This window comes from Trachurus japonicus, chromosome 12 (assembly GCF_045865225.1).
Source record: "Trachurus japonicus isolate A0001 chromosome 12, Traja_1.0".
Classification (NCBI taxonomy): Eukaryota; Metazoa; Chordata; class Actinopteri; order Carangiformes; family Carangidae; genus Trachurus; species Trachurus japonicus.
Window position 1 is genome coordinate 8,198,438 of NC_140918.1, and position 22,992 is coordinate 8,221,429.

At 41.0% G+C, this 22,992-nt stretch overlaps 2 protein-coding genes across 7 annotated transcripts; one reads left to right on the forward strand and one right to left on the reverse strand.

The window, feature by feature from the left end:
* Nucleotides 1-559: 559 nt before the first annotated feature.
* Nucleotides 560-6,331, reverse strand: atp5f1a (ATP synthase F1 subunit alpha). Its single transcript, XM_085792943.1, has 11 exons — nucleotides 6,260-6,331; nucleotides 4,928-5,003; nucleotides 4,576-4,745; nucleotides 4,260-4,433; nucleotides 3,263-3,429; nucleotides 2,845-3,145; nucleotides 1,998-2,222; nucleotides 1,795-1,902; nucleotides 1,553-1,697; nucleotides 878-1,028; nucleotides 560-781 (listed from the first exon to the last, which is right to left on the reverse strand). The coding sequence occupies exons 1-11, from the start codon at nucleotides 6,317-6,319 to the stop codon at nucleotides 703-705; spliced, it is 1,656 nt and encodes a 551-aa protein (XP_085649069.1). The 5' UTR covers nucleotides 6,320-6,331; the 3' UTR covers nucleotides 560-702.
* A 3,372-nt stretch (nucleotides 6,332-9,703) lies between these two features.
* Nucleotides 9,704-22,568, forward strand: ark2n (arkadia (rnf111) N-terminal like PKA signaling regulator 2n). Of its 6 annotated transcripts, none has more exons than XM_085792946.1 (5): nucleotides 9,704-9,895; nucleotides 11,474-12,391; nucleotides 18,657-18,827; nucleotides 19,297-19,411; nucleotides 19,551-22,568. In XM_085792946.1, the coding sequence occupies exons 2-5, from the start codon at nucleotides 11,542-11,544 to the stop codon at nucleotides 19,738-19,740; spliced, it is 1,326 nt and encodes a 441-aa protein (XP_085649072.1). In that variant the 5' UTR covers nucleotides 9,704-9,895; nucleotides 11,474-11,541; the 3' UTR covers nucleotides 19,741-22,568. The 6 variants fall into 6 exon arrangements, with proteins under 6 accessions (XP_085649072.1, XP_085649073.1, XP_085649076.1 ...); XM_085792947.1 differs by having other exon boundaries at nucleotides 11,477-12,391; XM_085792950.1 differs by lacking the exon at nucleotides 18,657-18,827.
* Nucleotides 22,569-22,992: the final 424 nt, after the last annotated feature.

A 22,992-nucleotide genomic window follows, 5' to 3' on the forward strand; every position in this document is an offset into this window, starting at 1 on the left:
AGTCACAGGTGGCCTTTCAAGGGGTCATCATGTAAACAGTCTACATTTTAGAGGGTCTGCTTATAAAGACTAAAGAACATTATCACTGTCCTCATGCAGGAAAGCAACCATTCAATACACAACCCATTTTCTATATAGTTTAAGTGAGGCTACTGCTGAATTTCTGGACAAATGGACAATGTCATTGTTTTCAAGTTGTTGCATTTCAAAACTGACCCCAGATATTTGCTCTTTCATGATTTTATGTAACTCAGGCATTAGACTAAAAGATTGGATCTGGGTCGGTCAATGAGTTCCGTCACATGATCAAACTGTTTTTTTTTTATTAAATGATGTGGGGCAACTAAAGCAGCCGCTCTAGAAATGTGAGGGGGAATTTAGTAGTTCTAAGTAGTTTTAATTTGTAGCTGTGCACTATAAAGGTAAAGCAGCATTGGGTTCAGTGATTTTACTTATGTAATCAGTATGAACTGCAATTGTAATGAGAAGACACAATACTGTGTCACAAGAGAAAGTTACAAACTCTGCCCTTGAAAACCAAAAGATACAAAGGTCAATCAGTTGGAATACTTTATTCCCCATTAAGAGATATCTCTGTACATTAAAGATCAAGTGCCACTTGAATTTTTTTTGAAGTTCATAGAAAGTATTACTGACTCTGCACAATGCAAACATGAAACAACCAGACCAGAGTGCACCATTTTACTCAAAGCTGGAGAGGAAGGTCAACACAGTCTGCTTGAGTTTGGCATCAGATGCCTCAGAGATTTTGCCGTCAGCCCTGTAATGAAGAAGAGACGTTAAGTGTTTTAATACAGACAGCAGCATATGTAAACTGCAACGTAAATGATAAACAAATCTGTTTCTTAAAGCTTACCGGATAGCTGCCAGCAGGTCTTGGTGCTGGCTCAGGATGTGCTGCAGGAACGCCTTCTCAAACCTGGTGATCTTGCTAGGCTCCATTTTGTCCAGGTGTCCCCTCACACCGGCATAGATGACTGTTACCTGTTCCTCAATGGCCATGGGAGCTGAAAGACACAAATGCACACGTTGAGCAAACTGAAGACCTACCGTACCTTTTTAGCCTTGCTTTGAACTGATTCTTATTATTTGTATTGTTATAAAACATTTAATTTATTTTATTTCTTATTTATTATAATTATCTTTTTTATTCTATTTTAATTCATAAATTTTTAGTCTATATTATCCTACTACACCTGTCTATTTTACTTCATTTTATCGAGTGTCTTTCTCGTCTTCTCATTTTATCTATTTTACTTCATTTTATCTAGTGTTTTCCCCACTGCAAATGAATTGAGTATAAGATAGCGTTTCCCCGATGTCTCTAAAATCCAATGTTTTAAAATTATTGTGTGAATGTATGTGTGTCTCCTAATATGCGTTCCCTATGTTCCTTGTTTTTATCATGTGAAGCACTTTGAGCTGCCGTGGGCATGAAAAGTGCTATACAAATAAAACCTGATTGATTGATTGAAGCCTGATCTTCTGATAGGCTTCAACAGTTAAATGAACGGTAATGGTAGTTACTCACAGTACTGCCCCTGTTTGAGGAGCTCAGTCAGACGAACACCACGGTTCAGCAGCTGCTGAGTGGCGGCGTCCAAGTCGGAACCGAACTGGGCGAAGGCAGCCACTTCACGGTACTGGGCCAGCTCCAGCTTCATGGTACCAGCCACCTGAGGGTTAACAGGAAAACCATAAGTCAAGATTCATGTTCATTCAATTGTGATATCAGCTGTGGAGATAGATGGTGTGATGGGAGGCGAGGCTAACCTGCTTCATGGCCCTGGTCTGGGCTGCAGAGCCGACACGCGACACAGACAGACCGACGTTGATGGCTGGACGAATTCCCTTGTAGAACAGCTCAGTCTCCAAGAAGATCTGAGTGAGAGAGCAGCATTTAGACACATGGGTGGTGGTGGTTCTTCTGGGTTTTTCCTCTTATGATGAAGTACGAAATCGAGGCGCGCGCTCACCTGTCCGTCTGTGATGGAGATGACATTAGTTGGAATGTAGGCTGACACGTCACCAGCCTGTGTCTCGATAACGGGAAGGGCTGTGAGGGAGCCGCCGCCGAAGTTGTCGTTCATCTTAGCAGCTCTCTCCAGCAGACGGGAATGCAAGTAGAAGACGTCTCCTGGGTAAGCCTCGCGACCGGGGGGACGACGCAGCAGCAGGGACATCTGACGGTAGGCAACAGCCTGAAGGAAGACGAAAGGTTGGGATTAAGTCCATACTTGACAATTTACATTTACCCTATGTATGAGTTTTTGAGACCTCCACATCCTCATTGTGATTTTTTCCTGAAATACCTAATGTATACAATCAGATACATGCAATGATCAGATATCCACCAGGGTGCAGTTATTTATGCACCAGCTAGGCCTTCACTTGGGACATCCAATATGGCCGCTGTCAGTCAGTGACCCAAATGTGTTTTCTCATGAATATTTTTGACAATTTTGAAAAAGTTAAGGTAAGAAAAACTTTAAAATTGTTACTGAAACTTCAATAGGAATAGTTACTGCATTGATGCAAAATAAAATTACTGTACTTAACCTTTCATAACTTATTTTATAGTAGAACCATGTTGAAAATGTGTATCAAAATAGATACAGCAGGTATGTAAGGTAATTTTCTATGCAAATCTGATGGGGAATTATATATATATTTTTTTTTACATTTTTTGTCAGAAGGTCCAATAAAAAGGGTCCAATTTCAAAATTTTAGTATTTTCTGACAATTATTTCATGGTTCAGGCTTTATACGGTTAATTGTGTGTCAAAATCTGCTCAAATAATCAGATTACAAAGTGAATCTCACCTGCTTGGACAGATCGTCGTAGATGATCAGGGCGTGCTTGCCGTTGTCTCTGAAGTACTCTCCCATGGAGCAGCCGGAGTAGGGAGCCAGGTACTGCAGCGGGGCGGCGTCGGAGGCGGTGGCAGACACCACGATGGTGTACTTCATGGCGTCGGCGTCGGTGAGCCTCTTCACCAGCTGAGCCACTGTGGATCTCTTCTGGCCAATAGCGACGTAGATACAGTACAGCTTCTTCTTCTCATCGGTTCCCTCGTTGAAGCGCTTCTGGTTGATGATGGTGTCGATGGCAATTGCGGTTTTGCTGCAACACGGGAGTTCAAGATTGAGTGAGTACCGTGGCGTGGACACACCTTGAACTCTTTATAGTCACTCAGGCATTTTAATGTGAAATGAAAACTCAGTATTCACTTCCTCTTACCCAGTCTGCCTGTCTCCGATGATGAGCTCACGCTGTCCACGGCCGATGGGGACCAGGCTGTCCACGGCTTTGATGCCAGTCTGCATGGGCTCCCTCACAGAGATACGGGGGATGATACCCGGGGCCTTCAGACCCACACGCCTGCGGGTGTTGGAGCCAAGGGGGCCCTTTAAGGAGACAAGAAAAGAAAAAAAGTGTTTGAGTGCTATTCCACTCATATTTGGCTTTTCCACTAGTCCAAGACTCTGTGCCAGAGCTCCCTGTCCAGTTGAAACACTTCACTGACCAACAGAAAACAAATTGTGAGCTATTTTGATCATCATAATCAGATATTTTTAAAGCAAAAATACCAAACAACCTCTTGATTTAAGCATCTTAAATATGAGGATTCAACTTGTTTCTTTTTAAATGTAATCTTATCTAAATATCTCTAATATCTGGTCATAATTTACAGTCACTGCGCACTTTATTTTCTACACAGTTACACACATAGCACATTTTTTACTTTGCACTAAAATCAACACTGCCAATCTGTTGTATACATTACATTTTATTTGCTATTGCTATTTTATTATGCATAGTTTGTTCTTTATATTTTGCTATTTTATTATGTACAGTTTGTTCTTTATATTCTTATACTATGTTGTTATCGTCACTGTGTCTGTGTAATGCTGCTGCTGCACTGTAATTTCCCAGCTTGGGATCAATAAAGTCTATCTATCTATCTATCTATCTATCTATCTATCTATCTATCTATCTATCTATCTATCTATCTATCTATCTATCTATCTATCTATCTATCTATCTAAGATTTGGACTGGTGTTGGATGAAAAAAGGGATTTGGAGATTGTTATCTTGGACAGGATTCATCCATTTTCAAATATCTAATAGATAAGGAATTGGCTGATTGAGAATAACTGATGTTAGGGGGGAAAATGGTTAGTTTGGTGCCAATATGAAAAACCAAGAGGGAAAAGCTTAAAACTCTGTCATTACCTTTCCGTCTATGGCATTTCCCAGAGCATCGACAACACGGCCCAGGAGTTCCTCACCGACAGGAACGTCCACAATAGCACCAGTTCTCTTGACAATGTCGCCCTCCTTGATCAACTTGTCGTTACCGAACACCACAACACCAACGTTGTCAGGCTCCAAGTTCAGAGACATGCCCTATAGGAGAGAGGTAACAGGGTTAGCACACACTGAAAACATTCAGGCGGGGGTTTGGTACATTAAAATGTTTCTTTTGACCCATTAAGCCAAATCTTCTGTGCGTAGAAGATCAGCATCAAATGAAAACATCTGTCTTTACCTTCAGACCAGAGGAGAACTCCACCATCTCCTCAGCCTGAACGTTCCTGAGACCGTACACTCTGGCGATACCGTCACCGATGGACAGCACGCGACCGGTCTCTTCCAGATCAGCACTGGTGTCAGCTCCCAAGATCTTCTCCTCCAGGATGGACGAGACCTCGGCGGTGCCTGTAGTGGGTGTAAAGTGTTAACTGCACTGAGCTCCAATAAGACAACTCTTCATTTGATATAGATGAGTTTTTTTTGGTTTTTTTTTACACATTTGAAAACTTTGAGTGGTGTTATGAATTATTAAAACGTATTTTCTTTATCAGTATACAAGTACAGTGCAAGTTTTCTGAAATACTGACCGGTTTTCTGCAGCCATGGTCGGGCGGTGTGCAGGTTCTTGGCTCCTACACAGGCAGCAGCAACGTTCTTGGATACCTTAATGACAATGGAAGCAATTAAATGAATGATTTTTATCCATTTCAAATAAGTGCAGCATAATGTTAAGTTATCTTAATCCAACACATACAGCTGTGTAATTTAAGGGGTGCACAAAGCCAACACTAATTCTGTCTAATCAGAATTTACACACTATTTTTATAGCATAATCTGTATTTTTAATAAAATGCCCATTGCCATTTCTCTTGTGTTGAACAAGGGCACAGATACATTTAAAATACTTGTGCATGATATGGCCTAAGGTACAAATATTTTGTAATGGCGTTCCAGCTGGTTAATTACACTCCCTTTTGATGAAAGTACGTTTGTAGGTCCTAGATAATCAAGTGGATTTGGACATGGATATAGATTAAGGGATTAGCTAATTAAAATTGATTCATTAATTCATGTTATTGCCGAAAGTGATACTTGGCCATTATGAGACAATGACCTTCCTTGCCTTACAGCCAACAGTAATGTCAGTGTGAATCCAAAAAATAAAATAAAAGATTAAACAGGCTCTTACTACACAATCCACTCACACAACAATCCCATTGGTAGTTGTGCAACATCTCATAATGCTCCTTAAAAATGCACCACACATTAGCATTAGCATTAATTCATTAGCAATTTAATAGCTAAAATTGAGCTTGTTGTATTATGTTATATTATCTTTATGTAGTTGTACCTTTAAAAAAAATTGTAAAGTGGGTGTGTGAAAACACTTTAAACGTTAAAAGGCCTTAGTGGTCATGCAGTCTGCTGTGTCACATGCAGGACACTCCTTATCAATGACACATTATAGACATAATAATGTAAAATTTATCTTAATTTAACCTACAAACCAACAGCAGCCGGTGACCTATAATGCACAACCTTAGCCGGGCAAACGCATTTGCACTAAGACAAATCTGACCTTCACTACAAATTAGTTCACTGTGATTTAGCTTAGTCACGTCCATTGACAATGAATTACAAGTGCAACGCATGGACGAAAGATTGATTTTATCGTATTGTTAGCTTTCATAACGCTGTGCACACACAATCTATCGCAGGCAGCTTGTTGATCTGCGTCACCTAATCATGTTAACCGAGCTGGGACTAGCAGCGCAACGTGAAGGGCCCGGTGTCCTACGTGCAAAGACGTGTGAGTCTGAGTGCACAGCTGCGCCATTGGCTTTCGTGTGCACAAATACGGGATTTTTTTCGAATAAACTCGACAAATATCGAAACATAATAAAGTTAAAGACACTTACAAATCCAGCCCGTCGAGGGAGGGTGCGGGCAAGAGCCGCTGCGACGCGAACTGACAGCATGTTGGTGTCCTGTGGTGTCTGTCCTACTCCCGGAGCGGAGAGAGAAGGATGGCGGACGCGGAAGCCGATTTGTAGAAAGGTCACGGTGACCCGGAAATACTTCAAAATAAAATACCTCTCTTTTTTTTCTTTTCTTTTCTTTTCTTTTTAAAAAAGTCTATCAAGAATAATGGACAATTAAATACCCACCTAAATGAGGAAACATCAAATTAAACAACTAATTCAAAAGGAACAAAAGAAGGAAGCGCTGCATGCTGTGAAAAAAGGATGCAGACGTCCAAGAGCAAAAAAAAAAAAAAAAATGACTGAGGCACTCTGTCCCTTTTTATTATACATTACATTATATACTACATTACTTTTTAAAAATTATATACTCTCCCTGGAGTGTTTTGTTTTTATCAAATTAAACATCATGAAGGGGAAAAAGTTGCATTTATTTCAACAAAGTCGTATTTTTTTCATTTCATTTCATTTCTTTATTGAACATGTAAAGAGTAAAAACAAAACAAACAAAATAACAAAAATAAAAACAATGAATAAATGTATATCAATAATCATCATCTCTAAAGAAGATGCCTGTCATGTTCAAAAGGGGTAAGAAGAAGTTAAAAACTTTTCTGGTCCTGCCCCCTTCTGCTATTCATATAATACTAAAAAATAAGTTATGAAAAACAGTCATAGTAAAATATATATTCCAGATAATTTGTACAGTCCATAAAATTAATACAGTTAAGATCATGGTTATTTGTTAAAATCATTTATCTGGTCTTTAACATTACATGGCCAAGAGCTAATGAATCAGAGAGACAATATGGTTTCTAATAAATTAAATTAAATTAAAAGCAATAGGATGTGGTCCTATTATCTATAGCCTAGTTCTATTCTGTCTGGAGTTATCAGCTATGTTGATTTTATTTTTTATATTTATTTTTTAATGTATTTTTCGTGTATTGAAGTGTGATGATCCAAAGTAAACATTATGGATTTACATATATGTGGACAAAAATGTTTGGTTATTTTTCACAATTTTACCCCTGGTGACGGACACACTCTCACAAATGTTTTTATGCTACAGAACTGATTTGACATTTTGAGCAGCCTGTTTAAGGGTCTTGATTTCATATCATGCATCTAGATAATTTAAGGACTCAAATTAAAAATAACGACTGTAAACTGTGCATGAACTAAATGCACATAAATATTTGTTTTGTCTAAACTAATCGGGGAGTCTGTCGAACTAATTCTTCAGCCTTATACCTTTATTTTATGCATAATGTCGAACACATTTGATTAGCCTGTGTTGTCCACTAGATGGCACTGTATGTACCCATTGCATAAACTGATCCAAAAGATGCAGCCTCTATATCCAAGAAATGACTCTTAATACTATAAAAAACAGGACAATTTGCAGGATTGATTACCTTGTTATGAACAACATGTTATGTGAACCAGGTAACACATGATTTTGTCATAGGTAGATGATATGAGTTAGATAGGCTGTACTTAGTTGCTGGGAACACCATATGAAGAAGTATGAGATGGGCAAAACACATGATTCCCCATGGATGAAATGAAATACCCATGTATTTTTACACCAAAGCTACTGTTGTTAGGCTGCTGGTTTATTTTGTTTGTACAACACAGTGCCAAACATTGCAGCAGTCAGATAAAGGCATAAAAGCAGACAAATAAAGAAGTGTTGTAATATAATAGGTTTGTATACTCTCCACTGTCTGGAGAAGTTCACTTTATCCAGAGAAACTGCCTTTTACAGCAAATAAATAATAAATATTCACACCAGAGAAGCTGGAAAGTGAAATTTAGACATTCATTCATTTTTAACAGTAACAAATAAACTAGATACTCTTTCAACTGGAATAGTCTGCTAGTTGGTTTCTGTGTCTGGGGATATAATCAAAATACCTGTGGTCAGCAGGGGTCAATTGGTGACCAAGGTCTAATTTTTACCCTGACCACAGCTGGGCCACGTGTTCGGTTAAGGCAAGATAAATGTATCTGTATCGCACAATTCATACTCCAGGCAATTTAAAGGCCTTACAGAGGTATAGAGGCTACATTAAAATCAAAAACAGAAAAGGAAAAGCAAGAAATAAGGCAGTAAAACACAATAATATCAGGTAGAATGATAAAAAATCATTAAAGTATTAAAGTTAAACCCACTGCTGGCCATCCTTATGGCCATCAAGCAGAGATGAGCAAGAAAAGGACATATCTACTTGCAGCAGCTTGGAAAGCAATAACCCTAAACTGGCTACAAAAATATCCCCCGACATTTGATACATGGCAGTCAGTAGTTAAGAGGATTTACATAATGGAAAAGATAACTTTTATGGTGAGACTCCGAAAAAACACACAATTTTCAGCCCGATGGGCACCATGGCTGAAAGTGGTGGGTGAGGGAGGGGGTTAGGTAAAGGTGGAAAACTCTTAAACCTGCCAGGAACTGTGAGAATTGTTTCTTCTATGTTGTCATTGTTGTCTTTGATTTATTATCTAGCACCAGGGTCTTCAACATTTCTCAGGCCAAGGACCCCCAAACTGATGGAGAGATGGAGCAGGGACCCCCTTCTATATATTGTATAAAATTGTGCATATTAAACTGGGTCTAGTGCCATATCATACCTTGTTATTGTGCATTCACTTGTAAGCTATTCAAATATGTTCATATATCAAATATGTACAGGTAGGCCTATAGGGCGGCTGCACCGCTGCCATTTATAAACAGACCTTGTTAACTGATGCCAATGCCAATATCAACAATGCCAATTGCATGATAATCATGCAGACGAGCTATTCAAATTGACTGTTTTATTTGAAACATAAATGTGGAAACTAAAAGATTTGAAACATAAATGTGGAAACTAAAAGAACCTAATGAAGGGTAGAAAAGTCTGTGACACCAGAAGAGCTCCAATGCCATAATTTATTTACATGACGTTTCGAGCACCACCAGCTTTTCCTCAGATGTTTGAAACTAAAAAATATAAAACATTGTCTAAGCAACCAATAATTTCACCTCTGCAGACCCCCTGTTGAAGAAAAAACAAACAAATGTAACAACCAGAACTTGTATTTTTCTGTGGCGGTGTTGTTCAATAAAAATAAAGTTGGAAAAAAAATCAAAATCAAAAACAGAAAAATAGCATTAAATCAAAAACAGAAAACTACATTTGAAAGAAATCTGCTGTTGCTCTGTTGTCCTGCTGTCCCAGCCTGTTGTCCTGCGGTATTTTCTAAGCTTGCAGTATTAATATGTGACCGCAGGGGGCGCTCCGTCACCGAGCACAGACCGGAAATGGCGCACGTAGCTTTGTGAACGGCTGATGGAGACATTTTAAAATAAACACATAGCTAGCCGCTAACGGCTAACAGGGCTCGCTAAGGTGCGAGCGCACTGCGCCAAAAAAAACACGTTCAAATTCTTCCAAGTTTTCCAAGAAGTGCAGTGTATTTTGCAGGGCATTGTTTTATGCATCGTAAATCAAAGAGGCTACAGATTACCGAAGATGTCGAAAAGTCTGACACTGGGAAAAGAAGATTATAACTAACAACGCGGTAAGTTAGCGCAGCCGATCTGAAGCTAAGTTGCTCTGAGATAACGTTAGCTGTTAGCTGCTGACATTATCCTGCCTGTTACGCCTCTCGGCTGGACAGATACTGCTTCCATTTATAGGATCTTGGTGGGGCAGCTGTCCTGCAACCCGATTATTTTTCCATGACTTGTCGTATTCTTCTCGCTAAGTTACGGGAGTGCAGGATTATGACCGAGGTTAGCTTCACTACGCAGCTAAAAGTAGTGTTGTCTGGAGCGGAGCCCTGCGTTAGCCTCAGTTAGCCACAGACCCAACTAAGTAAAGTCATTCATTCAGGCACAAATGCATATCTGAGTGTAAACACTCGCAGTTTAATGTGACTGAAGAGGTTTTATCGCCGTTCGTGCAATCTTTAAAATTGATAATCAGACATAAGAGAAGATTAAATTTCAAAATTATAACATGCAGTCCTCTCAGAGGCTAGTCAGCGGTTACTGCCAATAAAGGACCGATAAAGCGGCATTTGTGGCCAATCTATTGCATGCATATACATTGTTTTTTTGTTTGTAAAGTCAGGTTATGCAACATGTGAACCTGTTGGGAAACGCACCAGTTGAAAATAAGTGTTTGTAAGTCAAGAAAAACAACAGAATAGGACAGCATAGGCTACCCTATAGGCTATAATGTATTTTAAAGTGGGGATGCACTATATTTAAATCTGCATGTATCATTCTGGGGCCTTTTATGGTTATTGCATTATTAAATATGGACGTCTGCCATGTTGGTCCGTCTGTCTGTCTGCACCGATATCCGCTCAATTTGCACTACTAGCGCCGATATCGGAAAAGTGGCCATTGATATGTCACTGGTTTTCCACCTGGTACAAAGTGTTTCCTTAGGGGCTGCGTGGTAGTGAAAGGCCACTGTCACGCCGGTACCGCCCCTTGATCTGTATGGAAGTTGCTACCGTAAATGTAGATATATTTTTCTCCTTATTGATAATCTTGGATAAGCATAAATGTATAACAAGTTTATCTGGTCTATACTGCTTTAGATGCTTTTGAAATGACAGTTAATTTCACATAGGCCTGTTGATCTTTTCTAAGCAGAGTTACTATCAGTCTTTTTTTTTTGTACCAGCATCAGGAATGATTGGCAGAGATGGCAGGGAATATATTCACTATGATCTGACTCACAACCAGACATAAAAATGGTTCCTTCCTTCCCACAGCCGATCACTCAGATGAATAGTTAAACCAGTCACGAGCAACATCAACAGAACGTTGCTTTGTGAATTTGTAACAGGAGCCCATTTCTCCCCATCAGGCTACTGGCAGACACTTTATGATCTCAAATGAGACCTCGAATGACTGAACGACAACTGAGGTTGTGTATTTAATAGTGACTTGCACATTTATTGTTTATAATTTGTCAGTCATCTATTACACACAAGGTATTTGGAGTACTCACCTCAAAGCCAGAGCAGTTGTGCAGTTTAAAACCAATTCTATTTGTACTGAAAGTTTGTGAAGTTAAAAAAAGAAAAAGAAAAGTTATTGAAAATTCCATTTTTTTTATAGGTGATATGTTTTGTTTTCAGCAGGTGACCTCCTGTCCAGGCACATTGGTCCATGTTCGTTGGACCTTTGGGCTCTGGGCTCAACTAGCATGAAGATGGCTGATTCAGAGAAGGCAGAGGAATTTGGGGATGCCGAGTGCCCCCCCGAGTGCCTTGACGAAGCACAATCAGCCACGGCTTCTCTTCAGGGAGAGCAGGACGAGCATTTAAAAACGGAGACCACCACCACCACCAGTACCAGCTCGCCACCGAGGGAAAAGGAGGGAGACAGCCCCTTGAACACAGAGGGAGAGCAGAGTCTCCTCTCCATGCCATGTCTGATGAAAGAGCTCCGCCGAGACTCCCCGGAGTCCCAGCACGCCTCTACAGGGAGCGACAAGCCGGCGTCTCGACATGTCTACGAGAGTGACTCGTCAAACCCCTGCATGCTCTCCCCCTCGTCCAGCGGCCACCTCGCTGACTCGGACACGCTCTCCTCAGGGGACGAAGGTGGCGCCGCCGCTCCTCCTGCAGGAGAAGAGGAGGAGGGCAACATGGAAGCCGTGAACGATCCCGGGCAGGCGGCCGGAAAGCAAGCGTCTGCCGCGGCGACGGGGGGGAGGAAGTCTCGGCGGTCACGTTCGGAGAGCGAGATGCCCCCCAACGCGATGGCCGCAAAGAAAAACCGCTGCCAGCCCGCCGTGGTGGCCGCGGGAGGGCAGGAGAAACAAACCAACGGCAAGCTCGGGAAAGTGAAAGGCCACCGAAGCCAGAAACACAAGGAGCGCATGCGCTTGCTTCGGCAAAAACGGGAGGCGGCAGCACGGAAGAAGTACAACCTGCTGCAGGACAGCAGTACGAGCGACAGCGAGCTCACGTGCGACTCCAGCACCAGCACCTCCGAGGACGAGGATGACGACACTTCAGGAGGTAGCAAGACAATCAAGACAGATATTCCAGGTAACATCCAGTGTTCGCAGCACACGCCCTTCTCACATTACTACCACAAAGCCCAGGGTAACGGTAGCAGCAGCCACTTAGAATAATCATATTCAAGTAAAACACCAACACATTGTCATGAAATAAACACATAGTCCAACTGTAAGACTATCACAGGTCATTTATCACCTGACACAGATCTTAACAGTAAGGGGCTGCCTGTGTGACCTAAAATTAGGCAACCTGAATCAAATTGCTGACTTGCCACATATAGTTATGAACATTTCATGGGGCTGCTCAAAGTCTTTGTATCAGATCAATACAAGCACTGCTTTGTCTGTTTGTTTTATCAGTATTTCTGTTGTTATTTTCTCACTCATCATCTGTCTCCATTCACCATACCTTCCAGTAGGTAGACTGTATTTATTTTATTTTTTTTAGAAGGGCCCATGCAACATGTCACTTCTAGTAATACAATATGTGTTTTGTCGGAAGTTTGTCTCATCGTTTGCATGCTGTGGAAATCTAGTGGACATTTTTCAACTCATACGTACAGAGCTGTGTTACTCTAACCTATATTATGAGTTCTGCAAATTCAACAAGTGAGCCATTTATAGCCTCAGCCTTTGCTGCAAATAGACAATGGTGTATGATATCACTGTGTTAGTCTGACTCGCAAGACTCTGCAGCTACTGTTCAGCGTTGATGTGCTTTAGAAATATAATCCTGTACCACAGAGTTTAGACTCATAATAATATTTAGATAGACGTACAAAAGGTTTATATCATCTTTTTTTATCAGTTACTTTCTCCAACACCTGGAGGCTATTAAAGGGATACTTCACTCAAAATCAATAATTCACCAATTTCCTACTCACCGTCATGCCAAGGAAGGGTTTGGAGAATTTTCAGACTTACCAAAACGCTTTAGGAGTTACAGGGGTGGGGGTCCGGCTGGAAACGCAGCGTTTTCATATAATGGCGGCGGATAGAGTTCACTTTTGAATCGTCCAAAACACACACTATGACAGTACAGACGAGCAGTATGGAGGTATTTGCATGTTTCATAGTGTGTGTTTTGGACGATTCAAAAGTGAGCTTTATCCGCCGCCATTATATGAAAATCCGTTGCCAGCCAGACCCCCCCTGTAACTCCTAAAGTGTTTTGATGACTCTGAAAGTTCTCCAAACCCTTCCTTGGCATGACGGTGAGTAGGAAATTGGTGAATTATTGATTTTGGTTGAAGTATCCCTTTAAGTATTTAGTATATCCTGCTTTATTGTCTGTTTCTGCAGTTTTTAACGAATCCCTAGGTCTATCGTACACTCCACTCTGCCCACACAAGAGGAAACGAAGCTTTTCAGAACTGCGAACAGGTGGTTCTTTTCTCTATAATGGGCTCTGTAGCACCTTTGAGAAGTCGAATAGCTCTTGACTGGTGGTGGCTGTGCTGCTGCAAACTAAACACAGGCACACAAGTGTCTAAACAAACACTGGCAGTATTGTATCCTTGCACGTCAGTCGCTACGCTCCTTCCCTTTTAGTTAATGTAACGTTTCCTGATGGATGTAGAAATCTCTTGGGTGAGATGAGTTTGGCCCGCTGCCCAATGCTGTTGTTTGGACAAGTCACTTTGTTTACCTTAGGCTGATCTATTCCCTGTGATTGTGCTTCTTAGGATATATAACCTGTTGGGTTGGTTCTAGTCTGTTGTGTTTTTTCAGTTCCATTGAATTCAGGATTTAGCCCGCGATGTATTTCCACAGATGAGCTAGATCATCCAGTCAGAGTTAAGTTCAGGAGAATTATAGAGGTATTTTTTAAAGAAAAAGATGATTTAGAAGAAAATATAGTTGGATATATCTGTCGTCTTTGCATCATAGGGTGAATTATTACGTAATCGATTTACCTTAAGGGGATGTGTTAACCTCAAAAATCTCACCGGTTAACAGTTTCCAAACCACAACTGAATCAGGCGCCTGAGACATCCAGCTCCTTCCTGTAGGGATCCGTAGTACATGAAATGTTTTCAACCATTTTTACATCCTGCACACAGATTTGAGTGCTACAACTGCATGATGTAGTCCATCAGCATGAAAGAGTCGATCTGCACGTAACCAAAAAAAACAAACTGTCATTTTTTCTCTTTTTAATACAAAAAGTCCACCTCCGAAGCATGAACGTGCTACTGTATTTTCTTATGGCTTGGCCTCAATGTCTTTAAAGCTGGCTTCAGACGTGCATCGGAGAGATCCTCCAGAGTGGGCGCCCAGATTCATGGGCTGCTGGACACCGGTTCGTGGGACAGGAACGGCATCGGCAGCGTCCTGGAGGAGGCCATGACGCGCTTTGCCGTGATGCAGCGCCAGACCGAGGAGCGCTTCCGCATCTGGATGGAAAAGCTCGCACACCTCGACTCGGACAACGACTCATCCAAACGCTCAAGTGACGCCTTAGAGGGGCAGCAGCATCACTCCCAGGGGGCACGCCCGTCCCCTCCCAGCTCATTTTTACCATCGTCAGAGTCTGCAGAGACTATGGCCGCCTACATGCTGGCACGAGAGAACAACAGCCTCACCCCGACCCCTATAAACAACAACAACATCCTACCTGAAGTGGTCACTCAGAATGGAAATCTAGGTGTTCCAGACCCTGGTCTCTTGAATGTTTAGATTTCTCTTCTTCTTCTTCACTACCCCCTTTGCAGTTTCATACGTTGAATCTTACCAAGTGTAGAATTAGTTGATGCAGAAAGCATGGCAATGGGTTTTAATAGGTAAACGATGCGAGGTCACTTAAAACGGATACACCATCAACGGCAGTTTGGGGGGGGCCGGGCCGGCGCTGGTCATTTGAACTTGACTGTGCAGACCTGAGGCCCTTTGCCACCTGCTGGCACTGAATCACTGTGAGATTTGACATTCTGAATAATTCAACTCACCTGTTTGATTTCTGCAGCATCTGTGACACGGACACGGGACATAATCTCAATAGACTGTTGAGTCAGGGCTCTTGCTGTATTGCTTATTGTATGGCTTTTTTTGTTTTTTGGTTTACCAGCTGTACACACACACACATACATATGAACACATACACAGACACAGAGAAACACAGGAGTAGCTCATTATGTCATTCAGACAGAATGTGCATTACAGCACCTGGGCAGCCATCATTACAATGTTAGGTGAGGTGCTGCTGCTTAAAGAGCATGTGCCTTGTCAATCTGAACTCATGCTGGGAATGATAGATAAAGCATCATAGTACTATTTCTTTAGAAATCAGGTTCAACACTCTACATAACCCTTCTTCTTCCTCCTGAACTATGTTTGCACTCTGCTTGTGAATGGTTCAGGGGGTTTAAAAATCTTGTGACAACCTTTTTATTTTGGTGGCATAGCTTTACTAACATCGAAACATTTAAACATAGATATGCCTATAAATATAAACGCAATATACTAACCCACACGATTTCTTGCTTTTAAAAAAAAAAATCATATTACGTAATTAGATTAGAGTTTACATTTTTAAATATTTGCCTTTCTGTTACATTTGCTGCTATTGCTGCCTGTGTGCAGTAACAGGAAACTAGTGAGGGAGGAATGATTCCCAATGTTTATTTGTTTTTAGGAGCCCATCTGTAGATTTATGGGCGTCGGATAAAGAATGGGTTCCTTTTTGTTGTGGCTATAGCTGCAATGTCAAGAGCCTCAAATCTTCACTCACTCATATAATATTTGCCTAGTTAATTTCTTTTTTTTAATTTGCACTGGTCAGCCAGCTTGGCCTGCGTCTCCACGAGACACTGCGTGTTTTTCCGCAGCTTGACTTTAAACTGAAAGCCCGGGCATCAAACTTTACAGAGATACACAACAGCAGTAATAACAGCTGCAGTACGGTGCATGGCAATGTTTACTGATTTCCTAAAACAAAACAAACATTAAAAAAAAACGGACTGATCTGGGCAATCAAGTGGCCTTCTCTGGTTCAGATCCTGTGGTCTTTGAGGTGGAAACCCCCCCACCCACCCCCTCCTCTTAAACCCCTCTCCTCAAAAAAAAAAAAACTACTTTTACTTAAGAGACGTAGATGACCATGGTGTCAGAGTTCTTAACACTGCTAACACTATCGAACCATCAGACACTGATGAAGGAATCGTTGGCCTAATCATATTTATAGTTAGGATGTTTAAAAAGGTGTTTTCTGTATGTGTATATGTAGCCCTATGACTGTCAGTTTTACAGAACATAAAGCTGATCGCATCGTTTCACCACCTGTTTGCATGTGATTTTATTAGTATCTAGAATGTGCAAGGCCAAATTAGTTCTCATCAGCAGCATGTGTGCAAGGTATAGCTTTGCTTATGCTGATAAATGGTGTCTGACAGAACATTTTATCTATTTAGTTGTTTTTCTCTTGGCCTGATGAGTTTTTTTTTTTTTTTGGTTTTGTTTTGTTTCAAATTGTGTGAATACTGGTATTTCTGTTTCATGGTGCATTGTTACTTTTGCCATTTGGGGTTTAAATGGATCAAAAAAAAAAACAACTGCTGTCCTGCATTTGTTTAAAACCGAAACTTCCTTTAAAAGCAAGTGTTTTCGTCAACACGGTAAAGAGAGCCTTGTGCATACAATCACAACAGAGTGTGTGTGTGTATGTGTGTGTGCATTTAAAAACGACACAAAGGACAGTCCATTGTTTACCAAAGAGACTATCCTGGTTTACATTAGTCATTTTTCTATCTTGAATACATGGCCTTTTCAACGGCAAGTGCTCGGTTTCTCTGGTAACCCTGCTACCTGCTTATTTCAGCCCAATCAGCTATTCATAGGCAGTGTTCCTGTCATAGTACACACTGACCAGGCCAACGCCCCCCCTCACCCCATCACACACACACATAACTGTACGTCTGGATAGAAGTGTGTATGTGTCTCCCAGGGACTCCTTTTTGACAGGGTAGAACAAAGATACATGTTCCCGCTCTTCCACAAGTTATTCTTCCGTTGTTTGGCTTTTATTATCCCACTACATTTCACACACTGAGTGAGATTATGTTCAAGTGTTTTGTAATGACTGTATTCTAGTGTTGTTTTACGTGAATGGCTGTTATTTTAAAAGCAATAAATGGAGAGAAAAAAAACAACAACGCTGCTGCAAAACGGTTAATACGCCGCACACACAATCACACTTGCAATATAAAAGCTTATTTAGTGGAGCTTTGAAAAGTTAATCTTAAAGGGATACACCAACATTTTTTTTCCTGTCTTGCCTCACTCCCGATTCCATGACAAGCAGATAGACACCATCCTTTCGACTGCGCGTGCAGTAACAAGGGAGATACGGGCAGAGCTGGCGCATCGCTAATTAGCTTAGCTCAAACACTGGAAGTGCATAGGTAGTGTGAGCCTGCCTCCTACCCGAGCCGAAATCAGCAGTCAGAAGCTGATTTCATTTTAGCTCTAAACTCTGTAAATATATCATTGTCGACATTTCAAAAATTTTTAGGCAAGAAAGTAGCCGTTTAGATCAGCAGTGTGTCATTAATTTGTCTAAATACCAGCTGTTTACAATTTTGTTCGGACAAATTTGGTGCTACTCAAGCTAGCCGTTGTGACCAACGCACTTCCGGTTACTTTCACAAAATAAAACACCCGTTGCCCTTTACATACAGAAAACCATGGCGATAGAATTTGTGCTTTTACTTTGAAATAGGAAGCTAACCTACCCTCGATGTAGCTAGCTTGAACCAAAATAAACCGTCTTTGCTTGAACCCTCCATTTTGACTGATCTCGTCCCATTACCGGCATTTGACCGCTCAAGATGCCTTACCGGAGAGTTTTGTCAGCTCTGAGACGAAGATCGGCCCGCCGGTTTCTGTTTAGAGTTGCTGAAGAGTGTCTCTGATGACTTAAGGTGGAGGCAGGCTAACATTACCGATACACTTCCAGTGTTTGATCTAAGCTAATTCGCGGTGCGCCAGCTCTGCCCGTTTCTCCCTTGTTACTGCACACACAGTCGAAAGGATGGTGTCTATCTGCTTGTCATGGACTCGGGAGTGAGGCAAGACACGAAAAAAAAAAGTTGGCGTATCCCTTTAAATGTAAATTTTTTCCACCACTACTTCTGGTCATCTGGTGAAATGGGGTGTGTGTGTGTATCTTCAATGCTGCTGCTGCTGCTGCTGCTAGCAGGACTGTGGATGCAGTGTCCGAACTCCTGTCCAAACAGAGTCCCGCTATATTCTCAGGCATGATTTGAATAATGAAGTGTTTTCTTTGTTTTCTGCAGACGGGCCTCCAGTAGTGGGTCACTATGATATTTCAGACACTGATTCTAACCAGGAGAGTATGAGTGTGGAGACAGTCCGGCCCTCCGTGATAAAGCATGAGCTAAAAACACACAGAGGCCAGGATATGGCAGCTCACTCTGGGTGTGTAAGAGCTCTGAGCTCTATCTCAGGTCAGTTACAAACCCGGTATATCTAAAAACTGCTAATTTCCACTCCTCTCAGTGAAGACAGGACATTTAGAGGCATGGATGTCATCAATAAATGGGGAAACCGTCTTTTTAATCTCAGCAAGACGCCTTTGAAGTGCTACCCTTCATCCCACACTCCACAGGCTTGCATTAAAAGTCTCGCTGTTTTTTTTTTTTGCGTCGAGACAAAAAGACTTGACCTTTTTTTTTAATGCCGGACTAGCCGACATTGTGATAACATGAATATAAAGTCCACAATTTCTGTTTTTGTCCAGTGTGTCCCTTCCCATGCTGTCCAGTCAGCTTTTCAAACACAGTGTCAGATTCATCATTGTTTTGTTCTTGTCTGTGTCAAAGCAGCTGCAGTATTCATGTGTCAGCGAGGCCTGAAGCTCTCTACTGCTCCTGCTCTCCTCACAATGTGTGACTCTGTTCCTCTTATTTGTTTCAGGCCACATGGAGGCAGAGCTGTCGCACAAGGAGAGTTCTCAACACAACAAGGGCCAGATTAACATTGCTTCCTCCGACAGCGAGGTGGAAATTGTCGGAGTGCAAGAGAAACCACGGTAAAGACTTTAAGGAAAGGGGGGAAACTCTTTTAACTGTAAAGTTTTATTTTTTAACTGACAGTGTAAATATCCCCACCGACCCGAGGGTTTTTACAAATGAATTCAAATTTTTCGAATTTTTTGTTTCTAAATCCAGATGCGCCCACCCATGCGGAGGTGTGATAAAGAGTTTGTCCTCCTGGAAGGAGAACTCAGTGGAGCAGTTACACAGCACAAATCAACCACAGCTATGGACTACTGTTTCTCCTCAGCCTAACTGGGTGTCCCCTCCTGAAGTGGTGGACCTCACGCTGGACGAGGACACTGGACACAAATACCTACTTTAAACAACTTGTACACTGAAGACTCCTTTATTTTCTTCCTCTCACTCCTAATCATCCTCCTCCCCACTGTCGCCTCGCCTCCATGTTACGGCTGAAATCCTTCCTAGAGTTGCAGCAGCCTCGCCTGTAACCACTCGTGGACTCTTCCTTTGCTCCAGAGCACTATTTGTTTCTAACTCACTGTTGAACAATCACATGTATCAAAGCCATTCAGCTGACGTGATCCCCCCCCTCTCCCCGATCTTGGCTTGTCAGCGATGAATTAAGTTGTAATAAAAATGGCACAGCACTTCAACGTGCAGGTGGAAATGTATGTAAGAGTGATCTGTTAATGATAGCAATATCCTCCCTTCATTTAATACCTCAGTTTCCCCTCGATAACGGACGTAGGTAGTCGTTTGGTGTTGTGTGCTTGCGAGCTGTACAGTGAAAAACTTCAAGTTGCTGCTTCAGAGCAGGTCTGAATCACAATATTTGGCCGATGACCCGATTCATTACAGACTCTGAACGACACATTTTCAGACTGGATTTGTCTTTTTTTTTTTTGTTTGCAGTCACCTGCGGTCAAGACAAAATGGCAGCTGGTACACTTTCTGTTGTACAGTCGACCATAGACGGACAGGGAACATTTTGCTTTTGTTCCTGTCTTGGGGTCAGTTTTCTTTTTAAAAGTCTCACCACTGGTTTCATATTTAGTTCTATATTGAAAACTTTACTATACTACAGTGCTCAGCTTCAGTGTCCAGGTGTGTTTGTTTTTTGGGTTTTGTCTAAATGGATTAGTTGGTCTATTTGTGAAATAACCTTATTTGCCTTTTGTGCAGAGAAAACTGATGTCATCTTTATATCTCTGTGTTCAATATGAAGCCTGCAGCCAGCAGCTGTGTAGTTTGGTTTTAACATTAGGACTCTGAGAACAGCTACTATGACACATCCACCTACCAGCACTTCTAAAACTCATTCATTAACATGTTACAGCTCATTTGCTCTTCATCTGCACAGAAACACAAGTTCTAGAAATGGCAATTTACCGTTTATGGATGGTTGTATGACAGACTTCCAGACAATAACTTCCTGGTGTGTGCGCTGGTTTCCCCGGCAACCGTGCAGAGCCAAGAAACAGCCAAGAAACCCCTCTCTCTTTCAGTCTCTGCGCTAAGAAAACCAGCTGCTAGCTGTAGCTTCATATTTAATAGAAAACATTGGGATTGATTTTCTCATCTAGACTGAATTCTCTCCACCAGAACACACAAATAAGTGTATTTCTCAAAAATCTTGTCTCGCTTCAAATTCAGAGCTTTTTGTTTCCTCTGTTACCGCGTTACAATATGTGTTGTTTTTTTTTCCCTCTTCACAAAAAACAAACGGAACCACTTGTTAAATTGAGACTCAGAGGGGAGTAAAACAAGCACACTCGTCACAGACACACTACAACATCCAACTCATTTCCATTGCAGCGGTAGTGTACATTATGTGGTGATGGTTTTATTGGCGATAGATAAATCATGTATCTTTTTTTGTTTCAAGACGCCACGTCTCTGCTAGAGTGTGAAAGTGTCCTAAGGTGTCGTGGTTAATCAGTGAATGTATGACCCTGCAGTGCTGACTGGGTGCACTTATTGTTTGCATGCTTATCCCAATGTGGATACAAGCACCTTTAAAAACCTCTGGGGACCCCTTTATAACAACTGAGGAAATGTATCTTCCATTGAATACTGCAAAGCAAGTTGGCCTGAATGCCTTGAAATGTGCACTATTTTCTTTTAGAATGGTATAAAGCTTATTCTTTTACCTACAAAGCAGTGGATTTTGCTATTCAATGAATATTTTAATAATAGATGTGAATTTAGCACATGTTTAAAAGAGAAAAAAAAATACAGTTAAGTGGTGTTGCGTTTGTGCCCTCGTGTGGGGCATTTGTTAGAGGAGACATTTACTGTATGAACTGTTTTTACCCTGATCCTCATGGCCTGCTCGCTCTCTTTCCCTGTGGTCTTATTCTTGTCTTTATGCAGTACTGCAGCCCTGACGAGACTGCAGCCACGCTGGTAGAGCTTTATATCAGCAATCCAACTTCATACACTGTTTTATCACTTTGATTTGTTGCATATTGAATAACATCGACTTTTAAGTGATGCTTGAGAATTATATAATCGTTATTGTTTTAACTTCTGCTGGTCACAGAAAGGGAAAAAAATCCTAATTATTATAAAAAAGGAACTAAACCAAAGTCTAAATGGAATATATATTTTCAGTTTGTTTTTATTTTCCAAGTTGAAATATGCTTCCAGGTTATTCTTTTTAAATTCACTCAGTAAGTCTGAATATTTTAATTTGGAGGGCGGTGCATGTCTTGTGAAATGAGGTGACATGATGTTTCTTTTTTTTTGTTTTGTTTGTTTTTTTTGGCCAGTTCTTTTCACTATATGCAGCTACCACTGTATTGACAATTATTTGACCAGACCACTTCTGCTTGCAAAAACCCATTTTGCTATTGTTCCTTAGGATTATTATGAAATGTTAGTAAGACATAACTCATGTCTTTTTTAGAGGTGAGGTTTGGTAGAAAATAAGGCAGTGGTGCTCAGCTACGGTTGCACAGTGCATGTTTGGTCACGTCTTTTAACCTCAAGTCAAGATTATTACCCTCATTACCAGTAATTTAGCCTCGCTCTTCTGTTATTTTGTTTTATTTTACTGTCAGTATTTTAAATTAACAAAACAAGGTGTTTATTTTGTTGCTTCTGCAGGTCCTTGACTTCCTTGAAATCATGTCTGTAGATCAAAAAGAAACTATTTTAAAACTAAATAAATAGAGCGTTATTTAATGACCCTCTTGTATGGTTTATTGATTTTTGTTTGGCTAGAGAACTCAGATTCACCTTATTATCAGTCTGTGTCGTCTTTTATGCTCAAGGGCTGGGACTATACTGGGAGGTCAAATGTCTGGTGTCAAGGTTAGAGAAGGAAACTCTAACTGTCTCTTGTTTTAGTGATGTCCAATAAATGAATGTCTCTTATCCAAACTTTGCTGCCAGTTTTACAGAGGACAATGAACTGAATGTAATTACATTTTCACACCAGACATCTTGAGACACAAATTTAGCAAACACCAAATACTTAAAACAGAATTTGAATGACTCTATAATGACACTGAAACAGATGTATCTGAAGCCTGAAATCTAATGTCTGTCATGTCAAGTGTTTTGTGTGGGTATGCATCTTGTCTGTGTGAGTGGGAACAATTCAGATCAT

Bases quoted from the DNA above. Each gene is read 5' to 3' on its own strand.
- atp5f1a (XM_085792943.1), bottom strand. From the start codon at position 6,319: ATGCTGTCAGTTCGCGTCGCAGCGGCTCTTGCCCGCACCCTCCCTCGA. The intron at 5,004-6,259 runs GTAAGTGTCTTT...ATTGTCATTAAG, and splicing joins TCCCTCGACGGGCTGGATTT to GTATCCAAGAACGTTGCTGC. The intron at 1,903-1,997 runs GTGAGCGCGCGC...TCTCTCACTCAG, and splicing joins TCTCCATCACAGACGGACAG to ATCTTCTTGGAGACTGAGCT.
- ark2n (XM_085792946.1), top strand. From the start codon at position 11,542: ATGAAGATGGCTGATTCAGAGAAGGCAGAGGAATTTGGGGATGCCGAG. The intron at 18,828-19,296 runs GTCAGTTACAAA...TATTTGTTTCAG, and splicing joins AGCTCTGAGCTCTATCTCAG to GCCACATGGAGGCAGAGCTG. The intron at 19,412-19,550 runs GTAAAGACTTTA...TTCTAAATCCAG, and splicing joins GGAGTGCAAGAGAAACCACG to ATGCGCCCACCCATGCGGAG.